General features: G+C 50.0%; 1 protein-coding gene across 2 annotated transcripts; it reads right to left on the reverse strand.

Moving 5' to 3' along the window:
- Positions 1-737: 737 nt before the first annotated feature.
- LOC128722813 (protein dopey-1 homolog) lies at positions 738-10203 on the reverse strand. 2 transcript variants are annotated; one of them, XM_053816494.1, is made up of 9 exons: positions 3226-10200; positions 3008-3155; positions 2789-2941; positions 2522-2717; positions 2077-2088; positions 1724-1891; positions 1521-1659; positions 1202-1441; positions 738-1095 (listed from the first exon to the last, which is right to left on the reverse strand). In XM_053816494.1, exons 1-8 carry the CDS (start codon positions 10198-10200, stop codon positions 1229-1231), a joined length of 8004 nt encoding a protein of 2667 aa, XP_053672469.1. In that variant the 3' UTR covers positions 738-1095; positions 1202-1228. The 2 variants fall into 2 exon arrangements, with proteins under 2 accessions (XP_053672469.1, XP_053672470.1); XM_053816495.1 differs by having other exon boundaries at positions 738-1441; positions 3226-10203.
- Positions 10204-13018: the final 2815 nt, after the last annotated feature.

The following is a 13018-nucleotide window of genomic DNA, read 5'->3' on the forward strand; positions in this document are numbered from 1 at the left end:
CTGGTTGCAAAAATCTAGCAAGAATACAAAGCACAAAATGGCAGCAGCGAAGAAGTGTGATTTCTTTCGTGATGCGTGCTTATTGTACAACTTTTCATTCTTTTTTTAACACTATTTCACGGCTACATTTTTTGTTGATCAAATGTTTTTTCTTGGAGATATTCTTACGAACAACTATGCGTGTTGATCACTTGAGTTCTGAAGCTTGATGAATTCCAAATATCATATTTATGTACAGACCTGTTAACCTGTTTACAAGTTTAGTTTTGAACTCGTCGTTTATATTGCCTGGTTTGAAATTTACCACAGTGGTTGCTATTTACGATCGTTGATTTGGAGCTTTCTAAGCTCCGCCGAATGTATATAAAGATCAACAATAGGTAAAAAAAAACCATCAGGTTTTCTCCTACCATTTCAAATGATTTCTCCTGTAACGCTTTTTTTTCGGAAAAGTCATCCTAAACAAGGAATTTACGATACTTCCCGCCATGATTTGTGATAAAAATGTATTTCAAACAGCATTTATTGATCCATTCAGGTTTAAATTTATAATCATAAATTAAGATAACATTCTTCGCATTCACAATCCACTGTCTAAATAAAGCATGCTCATTGTCTAAAGGCTAACCGCTCATTACTGTAACATCACACTTCGTTCCATATTCTCTGGCGTTGAATTCCCCCTCGTAATTGTATTGCACCATCCATTCGTCCATCCATAGTGATGGGGAACGCGCGTCTATTTTCTTATTTTTTTTCGTTTTTTTTTCGACCACTGATAAATCGATGCACATAATAGTTATGAATCATAAATCACAATAACACACGCACACAGCCGTACACACACACACCAGACACGGCTCATGGGACTAAATCTGTTAGCCAAACGTCGGCTCAGTCGTTCAATTTAAAACACATTCCCACAATCCATTGCTCCACACGCGTCGATCGTACAACAGGACATTTTTAATCTACTCCCGCAACCGCATCATGAGGAATGCTGTATGCACTTTGCGGGTGGCAACTTCTGCAACAATTGTTGCCCACGGCAAGGAGAAAAGGATGAACTGACGAGAAAAGCCAACCTAAAATTAGCTGTTTTTCAGTTCATCAGAATTCGCAAAAAAATACTGAAATCAATCACGCATCGTATACTCGCAGCCTCTCTGGATAGGCTTCGATATCTCCATGACAGACTCACGAGTTAGCTTCAATATCGCTGCCATTACTACTTGGCGGAGGGGATTTTTTCCAGAAAGTCAAGCGCCAAAACGTACTCCACCTCCTCCAGGCATTGCTTGGTGTCCTTCTCGGTGTCGGTGTATGATATGTGCGATGGCCAGCGCATTGAGAGGGTCGAGAAAAATCCGTACAAGTCCTGCAGCGTGTTTATCGCTTGGCTCGTCAGCATTATGTGGCTGCCTTTTGTCGTTTGCGTTTTCTGCAAGCAATGTGGGTTGAAAAGCTCCATTAATGACTCGGTACGGCACCTAAAATAATTCTACAACTTTTCTACTAACCGGTGAATGCGATGTGTAGCGTAGATCCATTAATTGAGATATTCTAGAGACGTGTGGTATGAACGCCATTTTCTTCTCATCGAATCCACACGATTTGTGAAGGTTTTCGTTCTGGCTGCTCACGAACGCCCACCGGTACCTGTAAAGACGAAAATCGTCAATTAAATGAACTAAAATCGTATCTTTCAATCAAATTTACTTACATCTGGAAGTGCGGCAAAATGGTGGCCGGTAGAACGCACCCTAATTCCAACAATTTGGCCGTCTCTAGCTGCACCATTCGCCAATGCGGATGTCCGTAGGAATACAATCCGTTGCTTGTGTTTGTCACCCAGGCCGTATCCAAACCCGAAAGCATGCGAATATGTTGGCTAATGGAAGCCCGGGACGGGAAAGAAATGCGAATATTAACACCAGGCTTACTGCACATTTGCAGGACGAAACGCTTTTCTCGATATCCCTTCCCACCTCAAGAAAACTTGCTATTATAAACAACCTATCGCTGAACTTTGGCTCATTACCAGTAGTGAGTTTTTAACACCCAGGATGCTCTTACCTCGATTGGGACCTGATTTTTTTTGAAGTTTGGGGATGGTGGTGATTTCAGATTTCAAATGACGAAATACAAACAACCAATGAAGAAACAGTGATTTGGTGTGTAGGTATGTGATACAGTGAAAGAGACAAAGAAAAAATTCGCATATTTAGTTAACGATCGGTTCGTCCAACTCCAACAATCAGAGAGAGAGAGAATAATCAAACGTAAAACGAGGCAAAATAGCGTATAAACACGAAAAGAAAAGTGAGAAAATAGCAAAAGAAAAAAAAACAACAGAAAATCCTAATGTCTACAGTACTAATAGAGGGCTCTAAAGAGAAGCTTAAAGTAACACCACCGAAAAAGAAAACAAAGATTGCCGAGTTAGTAACAAAATGGCGGTGAAAAGAAGTTTGCAAAAACACGCATTAAATCAATTGGCACCATCGCCCGTATAGCTTACCTAAACTCTTCCGTGTCGGTCATCAGCTCCTGCTCGATCGATATGAACACCTGCACCATCTCGGCAATGATGATCGGCCACAAGCTGGTCACATGATCCGCCGACATTCGTAGCAGCAGCACGCGGAAGCATAGGAACACTGCCGATTGGATTAATGGTACGACCTGTGGCAGGCGCAAGCTGTTGGCAAGTTGTTCTATTGGAAGGCAAAAAGGCAGGTAAATGCAATGCACCTCATCAAACACACAAAACATCGTGCAGCTATACCTTGAATTTCCGGCATATATTTATGGTACTGATCGACTTCGCTGCAAAATATTACGAACGCCAACCGCTTCAGCAGCAGGGCGCGCTGTTCGTATTCCTGCTCCTTGGACGTAAATATGTTTAGCGTTCCCGTTTGCGCTAATGGTAAACGATCTGTAAAAAAACACACACCAGTTAATTAAAGTTTTCCAACACTATCAGGTCGCATGCTGATCTTACTCATTAAATCCCTAAAGGTAGTGTTATCACAGGTCATCAAACTATCAAGAATAGTCTTCCAGTACGGCAAGCAACGGCTGTCCATTTGAAAAAAGGCCGAATCCAGCAGCAGATCGAGAGCGTCCTTGCGCCAGGCTTTGCGAATATACTGTTGATGTGAAAAGAAGAAAAGAGGGATGTAAAATGCCAGAATTTCCTGTTGGAATTAAACCACCTACCTGATACGTGCTCAAACTGGCCAGCAGATTCGAGCAGGCGTGAAACGTGGGAATATTCTTCACCGTGTGCGTTTTGAGATAAGGCACGATGTTGTACATAACGCCGGTAACGATCGTCGTCACCTTGTCCTTCTCCTGCGAGCTGAACGCCACATCCAACAGCGACGCCAGAATCGACGCCAGGATCGACTGAGCCTGTATCGAATAATGCTGACTCGAAGGCATCAACAACCCATCCTTGCCCGTACTCTCGATCGAGCTGAACTCCTCCTTCACAGACAAATTACGCCGCAACCAGGTCGTTTGCTCAAGGCACGACCCAGCCACATTCGAAACGGCCTCCACCAGGCGCGACGTAACGTCATGCAGATCACGCAAATCCTTCTTGTCCGAGAACGGCATCGTGGGGCAACGTTGCACGAACTCATTCAATATCGAGAGAGCCACAAACTGAGCCGTTATCTGCAGCGCCAGACAGTCCTTCAGCAACGCATACAACGAGCTCCAGCAATCGGTGTACTGCGCCGGTGAAACACCCGATATAAGGAAGAAGTACAGCAGCTCCAGCGAGCTCACCTCCAAATTAAGCCCACACGGTGGCTGATAGATCGGTGGCGGATTCTTGATCACCTGATGCATCGTCTGAATGAACGAATCCACCGACATGATCCGGATGCCTGTGATCAACTTCACCAACAGCAGCTGGTTGTCACTCGCTTGTGGCAGCGCTTTCGTCATGATGTCGAAAAAATCAATATCTTGCGCCTCACTGCCAGCATCACCCGACGCTGAGGCTCGGCCGGAAGTGGCCGAATCTGCGCCACTTCGCTCGTACCAAGCGACGGCAATGGCGGTTAAAAAGTTCGTCCCATAGTGCATCGAGATTGGGCTCAGAAATTCCAGCAGTTGATGTTTGCCTCGCCGGAACTCGCTGATGCTCGTCTCCCACAGTGTCGCGATTGTGATGATGATCCTTGGCAGGTGGCTAAGGATGGCGGCTTTCGCTACCTCCTGGTGGTTCTTTTTCACCTGCTGATTGATGCCACCCGTTAACAGGGATGACGAGTAGGAGAGGAACACGTTCACGATGTTGTTGATGATCTGCCCCGATTGATTTGCGGCTGCTGCAGCTGCTGACGCTACCAAACCATTCCCTGTGGAGGCGTTAAACATGCTAGCCAACGAGATCTGCTGTGAGCTATCCAGCAGACAATAGTGTGCCAGCACAGTGATCGCTTCCAGCTGCGATACGATGTAATCGATCGACTGCACGAGAATACGATCCCGTCTCGTCACACGATCCAGATTGTTACACAGCTGATGGATGACACTGATCACGATGTTGGTAAGGTTACCAGGTGGCAAACACGTCAGACAAGCCGTGATCATGTCCGTCCAGTTCTTGTGCACGTGCTGAAGCCGATCACACGCCAGCGCCGAGAGAACCGTCGAGAGGAACATCGGTTGTTGAGCGAGCAGTTGATTCGGGGAGTACCGGTACATTCGCTTCGTTTCCGGTGCAACCTTTGTCGGGGAAGCACTACTTGGTAGTCCCGCAGCACCACTTTTACCACCTGAAGATCCTGACGATCCTCCTGCGGACGTTGTTGAGGATGCTCCTGCCACCGAGGCGGTCTCAGCTCCATCAGCACGCTGCAGCGTGATCTCGTGCTCGAGCTTCAACAAAGCCAGCAACAACCGCAACAGTTCGATTTGATATGCCTCCGCATTCTGGCGGGTACTCTCAGGGTCGCTATATCGCAGGACCTCATCCGCGGGGCACGTGTACGCGCCGGGACTCGCGAAATAGTTCACCGACGACGCCAGACAGTAGAGAACGATTTTCTGCACCTTACACTTGTCCAGCTGATCCGCGACGTAGTTTGCGAGGTTTTTGCCGACATCTCGCACCACCGCTAACAGCTCGCTGAAGATCGTCGTCATCAGCTCGATACACTCGAGCTGAATCTTCGCGTTCGTGTTGAAATCATCCCGCGAAGGTTGCCTGCCCTTTCCATCACGACCCTGGTCACTTTGGTAGCTGCGCATGTAGTACAGCAAGATCGTCAGAATCACCTCCAGGTACATACTGCCACGGTACAAATTCTGATGCTCCGAATCATCCCGAGCCTCAGTAAAACCTTTCCCAAAGATGTTTCGCCTGTGCCGCAGCAACAGCGATTTAATTTGCCCACTGGACACGGACGTGGTCACCGACAGGCACAGGAAAAACCGTGCATCATTCGTAAGGATATTCCGCAGCGTTTCGATCGTGTACAACACCTGCTTCGTATTAAACACCGACTCGTACACGAGGAAGTGCGTATGGAACGGGTACAGCTTGTTCCCATTCCGCCAGCTCTTGATGCGCGTGAACGTGACCTTGGGAAGGTCAGATTTATCATCCATCGTGCTCGAACCACACTCACCACTAGTTGTGGTGGTAGCCGTCATCGTGATGCTGCCATCATCGTTTAAAATCTCATCCGTCGTCATCGTACCAGTCAGCGATGGCGTCAGCCCATTCGTGAGTGTATAAGAAGACCCAGACAGGAGCGATTCATCACCGACCCCAGACAGGTTGCCCGATGAGATGAGATATGTTTTACGGTTGCGAAAGCGATCACTCGATTTACTGATAAAGTCCACTATCGGGCCATCCTCGACGTACCGCTTGATCGGTTCATTGTCCACGTATCCTTCCGATCCTCGCAGCCGACTATTGCGTTGCTTTCCCCGACCACTGCCGTGGTGCTGAAAATCTACCTCACTATCATTCGTATCGTCTAAATCCGACGTTGACCGGTGGAATTCCTTCTTTCCCAGTGGTGTTGCAGCACTTCCGGGTGTTGCGAGTGAGTTCGGTTCCGATATGCCACTGTCTGGGTCGCCCGCAGCCCCAGCCAGCAATCCCATTGAGTTGGAACGATTTCGCATGCCGAAAGCTTTCGCCGAGGCGCTCATCTGTTCCGATTCGAGGGGATTTATGATCACCGAGATTTTACCGTACTGACCACCATCGTCACCTTGATCTGACGTTGACGCACCACCGGTGGAGTTCTTTTTACCGACACTTTCGTTCGTGACGTAGTTCGAGACGATTAGTTGACCACCGCTTCCGGTTGTTCCGATGCGACCAGCATCACCACCTTTCGAGCCTGAACTTCCGCTTCCTCCGATCGAGACGCCAAAGATCTTCTTCTGGATCGATCGGATTGGGCTGCGCTTTTTCCCCAACCCAGCAGCTGGATCCATGTGGTATCGGATTTGGCCATCTTCAGAGCTTACGGCGAAGCATGCCTGATTCAACTGCACATCCGCATCTGCCAGGAGTTCCTTCTCCCATTCACTAACTGAACCACCAGTCCCATTCACCGTGCCATCGTCCTGTTCCATGCCCACTCCTATAGCTCTCAGACGCTTAGGGCAGAAAATGCTCATACGCTTCGTGCTCTCATTCAACAACGTCTTCAACAGAAGCTTCAGAATGCGCCCTATATCACCACGCACGAGCACCTCCCGAAGCCAGTTGGAGGTTTTCACCTGAATCGACACGTTCCTGGGCAGCGTCAGCGAATCCAACACCATAAACAGCAGCTTCTCGAACTCATTCCCGTGGTAAGTGTCACGACCGAGCTTCCACAACAACTGAAACTTGCGGAAACCCTCCGAATCGATCCTCAGCTCCGTCTTCGCCAACACCGGAATGTTCCACAGCGCGTGCAGCGGCGATGGTTCCTTACTCCGTCGTCCAACCGTTCGCTCCAGAATCCCCCGATAATGCCCATTCGCGGTTTCTTCATCTTCAAACATCGCCTGAGGCACCAGTATGCGATCGATGATGACATGCTCCGTGAACCGACTATCCAGACAGTTGTGGATGCGATACAACAGCTGACTAATTGTGCGCGCTTCTGGCCTTGCCGCGTCCAAATAATCCCACAACATCGTCGTCAACACCTGAAACACCTTCGTGCGCCTCTCCAGACAGTGGACGTGTGACATCTTCAACAGCGGCATCATAAGCACGATCGTTTTGCCATTACCCGGGGATTCCTTCGAGGACTTCTTGCCGTTCGTGCGCAACAACCCAATCATGTCGATCAGAGTTTGAGCCGCCGATAGTTGCGTGTCCAGATCACTCACGAAGATCGCCAACACGGTCAGGGCCTTCAACCAACCCGGCACGTCATCGAGTCGCTCAGCACCTCCTGCTTCATTGCGATAACTCGGAAACGAGGACATCTCCGTGAGGACGTTACACGCGAGCTTGAGCGCGTTCTTAAGCGCATCACAAACGGGAGTTCGCGACAAACGGGACACCTTTTCGTTGCACCTCACAAGCTGCGCTATCTCGTACTCTTGTCGGCGGTTGTGTTCCCGGTTCGAGCCCTTCATCGAGGGTGTTGATGAAGATCCTTCGACGGATTGAGCCAACATCGCCGTTAGCTTAGCCCTCGATGACTGAGAGCTTGTGGTGAGCGTTTCGAAGACCGCTTCCAACTCACGCGCCAGCTTGTTGATCACCACCAAGTCATGATCACTGGATAATGGTACACCTGCCTGTTGGTCACCACCCTTAGGTCCAACATTGCGTTGAGCTGAGGTCACTTGTTCACCACACGATTCCCCACCAGAACCAGACAGCAACTTCCGGCAAACGTACAGCTCAAAAAACGACACGTACTGCCGGATGCAACGATCCAGAATAGGACAATCAGGTAGCTGTGCAATGGCAGATCCCGTAGGTCCTCTTCCACCATCACTTTCCGACGCTTCCACCTGAATAATGATCCCTCTCGCTGCAACACCTGCTTCTTCAGCGACACTCCCAGTACTGCTGCGACTACGACTGCTATCAGTTGTGCTGCTGGTGTAGCCACTGTTACTACTGCTACTGCTGCTGCTACTACTGCTGCAGCTAAACCTCTTCCGACCCTCGATCGACTCCTCATCAGCACCCTCCCCAGACTCGTTCCCATTAACAACGGCGCCATTCTCAAGGTTCGGAGTCGAGCTTGCGCCAGTCATGTTCATCGCCGACTCCGCACGGTTGATCTTCTGCTTGCTGCCCTTCACCGAACCCTCGCGGCTCGAGTTCAGCTCACTCAGCTTCGTGTAGGATTTAGACTTTTTGTTCTTTTTGTTGTACTTCCCGCCACCGGAAGTGGATCCTGCCGTTCCTGGCGTTCCACCCTTCGCCTTCTTGTGCAACCCTTGGCTAGAGCTCGACCGCTGAAACGTACCATTCTCCTGCACGAGCAAAGAAGATTCGTGTATTTTCGAATCGCTACTACTCTTCTCCAAATTGACGCTATCCTTCGCGCTATCACCCTGCAACCCACCGCCGGCGTACTGCTGCTGCGGTGTCGCACTCGCACTCCTATTCAGCGACAGATCAAGCACCTTCTCCGACATGATCATCGGTTGGATCTTCGAGACGATCTTCACGCATAACCTCAACGACGCCGCGACCTCCACCGAGTGCATGTTGCTTTCGTACGTCGTCAGCATGCAGATCAGCGACAGCAGGAACTTTGGCAGGTGTACACGCGTCGTCTCGTTGTACATCTCCAGCGAGAGCGTCTCAAGCAGGAACTCCGTCAGGTGGCACACCTCCACCGTACTAACCGGCCCAGAATCAATCCGTATCGGTTCCGTATCACTCGCACGACATTCCGTCCGTACAGCAGCCTCACGATACAACCGCGACATATAGTTCCAGATGTACGCGGGATCGAACGTCGAGAACAGCAAGTTAGCGGACTTCTGTACGTCAAGATTACCGTTGCACAGGGAAATCGCCCGTATCACGTCACACAGCACGTCGTCGAGAATGCGCAGACCAATTTCGGCTTTATCGAGCAACGAAATTAGAATCCGATAAGGACTCAAATCAACCGGTGTGTGGGTGATGCTTTCCTTCAACACCATCTTGAAGGCGGCAATTAATCGCCTTTTCGCGAATCGCTCGAAGTAGGTGTTCGGGTCGTACGGTTCAGGTGATCCAGCGCCAGCAATCACACCAGCCGTTGCCGGTCCTTGCAGGTGTTTGCCCATGCTTGTGTCGGCTCCAAGCAACCACGAGTAAAGCCTCCTATTTAGCGACATATCACGCCGCAGGATGGTGTTGAGTGCCGTCTTAACCAACCGCGTTGTGTACGCTTCCGAAAGCAGTGGATCATGCATTGGAAACGCAAGCAGCAGGAACTCGAGCGTGTTTCGCTGGACAAGGATAACGCCATCATTCAGGCAGCTGCACAACCCGTTCACCATCAACTCAGCACTGCTTCCGAGCAGTTCACGTTGAGTCGCACAAGGAACCTTCTTGTCGTAGTGCTCCAGCACGTACGTAACGGCCGGTAACCTAACCGAAGCGTTCGTCACGATACACTCCCACAGGCAGGTGTAGAAGCACTCCAGCTGCACCGCAATGCACACCTTATCCAGCAGCTGATTCGTGCGCTCGAAATGATCCTGTCCAGCTTCCAGACCGGGAAACACGCCACTCAAAAACCCACTCAAAGCGGGCCGCAGTTTCTCACCCAACGGCACAAAGTACTTCTCATATATCGACAACAGCGTAGGCCGCACGTTCATGGCGGAGTAGCCCAACAACGGGAACAACCCGGCGCTGTAGATGAACAACTCCGACGCGAGCCGCTCCACACCGATGTTGCTGAAGATGACATCGTACGACTCGAGGGCTTTCAGATGCACGCCCGAGGGTAAGGCCGGATGCATGCACTGTGCGAGACGTTTCGAGATTTTGATGCGCCGCGGGATGATTTGGTACTGCGCGTTTGAGGAGATCACCTTGTTGAGCTTACCGAGGGCTGAGATGAGGTCGGCCCACTCGCTCGAGTATTCGAAGTTTTTGAGCGCTTTGTCGATGTTCGAGATGTACACGCGGTACTTCGGTTGCTTCATGAGGTCGTACTCCTCCATCAGGCCGGAACCGGTGGCCGAATCCATGTTGGGGATTGGGCTGGGTAGCGCTTTTGCGTTAGCTAAAATCGCTACAAATTGGAACGAGAATGAGGGGGAGAAAATTGACGGTTATTATTTGCACAATTCTAGCCAACACTCTCTCTCTCTCTCTCGCGGTAGGGGTTTTATTTGCATAGTTCCAGGGGGGGGTGCCTTTTCCCAACAAAAAAAAAACCATTACGCACATAAAACCACATGCTTCATTGCGAACCATCGAAACGGATAACTGCTGATAACGATACTCCCAAAAAAAAAAGAACCGGTCGCAGACAACAGATTCCCCCCGAACACTGTGCAGTGAATCCCGCACGCACCAAACACACTTTCGATACTGCCTGTAGCCGGATGGGTTGCAAAAAAACCTGCACATCACTGTGTGCGCTCCATGACGCTGATTGCACGAACGCACACACAACCTCCCTCTCCTCGGGGGCAAAAGATAAGTGGTGTTTGCGGTTCGAAAATTCAGCAGATACCTTTCAACCGATCGGTAAACACATCCTCCAAGCCACACGCTGTTCGATAAGGACACCCAAGACAGAGACTAGCGAACGGTGCTGGCGCGCGCGTTTTGGTCAAGGTTGTCCACGTCAGGCGTTTGCTCGTTTCTCAAGGCAACTTAAAGCAGCTCTGGGAGGGGGTTACAAATCACCGCATACTATGGTTTCTAGAGTCTCTCGCTTCTTTCACCTCCTTTAGGAACGTTTTCTACAAAACACAGCTCACTTTGCTACACACACCTTGCGCTTTTTTCAACCTCATCCTCACCGCAACGGGGCAGAACGTTTTCCTTTCGTGACAATATCACGGGACCACCCCGTGGCTCGGGAACACCGTGCTGTACATCGAGAGTTGGGGCACACGTTTAGCTTCAATTAACGCGGTTTTTTGCCCGAAAACAACACACACCCCAAAAATCTCCCGTTTTCTGTTGCGACAGACAGCGCGCAACCTAAACTGCGGCTCGACTAATAATCGACGGCAAGAAGGGCGACATACACAAAAAAAGAACAACCCCTTCCAATCGGTCACCGATTCCCCACGACCCTGGGGGCTGTCTCACACACACACGCGTGGTGGTAAGGAGGGGAGAGAGAGAGAGAGAGAGGTCGCACGGAAAAGCGGTGATTTACGCTCCTCCCATACGCCATTGTGTGTGGTTGATGCAATTTTTCGTGTGATTCAGCTCCTATCGCGCTATCGGGGGCGAGTCGGTTTTGGAAAATAAAATGCGCGATGAGGAGTCTCGGACGGGGAGGAGTTCCCCGTGTTGGAGTGTGGGGTGGCCTCCTTTTTTTTCTTTTTTTTTTTGCTCACATTGCCGGGTGAACAGCGTGATAACGTGATTCCAGTCGGTTGGTGCAGCATATGCAGCTGGTCAAATGTGCGGTTCGAATTGAGCCAAACATTCCGATAGTGAGTTGGTTCTCGCTCGCTCGCTCGCTCTCTCTCTCTCTCTCTCTCACTCTGGCAGGAGAACCCCAATTTCTGCTTAGAACACCCCGCTGTGGAAGGCGACGTGGAGCCTCCACTCGTTGTGTGCCAAATTCAGGCTTCAAAACAGTAAAAACCACCCCGCAAGTGTACAGTTAGTTCGTTCGCTGGCTGCTTTTCTTTTCTTGTTTTGCTTTTCTTTTTATTTCCCCCCCGTCGATTCCCGTGGCAAAAGCAGTGCCCAACCTGCCGATGAATGATTGCGTTATAATGCAACAACACACCCGCCCCCAAACTGCTGCAGCTGGCTAGCGTTTCCCGCAAATGCCACCATAAAGGTGGGTGGTTGGGTGGTGAAAAACTTTTGCGTAGTTGCGTACGCAAACAGCACCAGCGGCCAACAATTTGGTTGCGTGTGGGATTCTTTTACGGGAGTGGGATGATGATGATGGTCGTTTCCGTTATTCACACCCATTCATACTTACGTGTACTTTTGTTGCAAAAGCCCCTTCGGATGGGGCCGTTTTGGACGAGCGCCAAACCCTCCACCAACGTCAGCTGGAAGGCCCACCGCACACACACACACACGCGGACACACAGTCACACACGCACGCACTCGGCGCACCACGTCTGGCGTGTATGCTGCTTTCGCACTTGAGCTACTTCTTCTTTGTGCGGTTCACTTCGCTCATTGCTGCTGGCCCGTGTACGCCTTTGGCAAATGGTTCGCAGCTCGAACAATCATATCGGGGCGCTTTTCTTCCAACGAACGGTGTTTCTGCAAATCGTCTCCACACGACGCGAGATAACGCCACCACACCGACCTGAAGATTGCGCTGCTAGCGAGTTGATGGTTGGAAAAATCGATGCAACACGGGGAATGTGCGTATTTCACGAAACAAAAAAAAAACGAACCACAGCAGACCCCAAATAAACAGCAGAGGAACTTTGTGTGGTGCGCGTTTTGACAGCTCGCACACACAACCTCGGGCGCGCAGTAATAATTCTTGCCCTCTTCACGGTAAATACAAACACTCGCACACTACATTGTTTGACAAGAGACGCATTAATAAACGCTTGTTCCCGTGTGCGCCCTCAGTAGTGGGCCTAAAAAAATGCACCTGCAAATAGGTACTTTTCACATGCAACCCAACCAATCGCTTTGTTGACCTCCAATGTGCAGTGAATATTTACGTTCTCGATTCGCTCTCTATCGCTCTCTCGATCTCTCTCTCTCTCTCTTGCTCTCCGTCACTCAGCGCTGCACGGTGAAACGTCAAAATCGCACTCAGTACGGGGATGGTTTATAAACAAAGCCTCATCTGTCAAACGCGATGGAGCCCCGTCTGGCAGTTTGTGATTTTTCACT

Source organism: Anopheles nili, chromosome 3 (assembly GCF_943737925.1).
Source record: "Anopheles nili chromosome 3, idAnoNiliSN_F5_01, whole genome shotgun sequence".
NCBI lineage: Eukaryota > Metazoa > Arthropoda > Insecta > Diptera > Culicidae > Anopheles > Anopheles nili.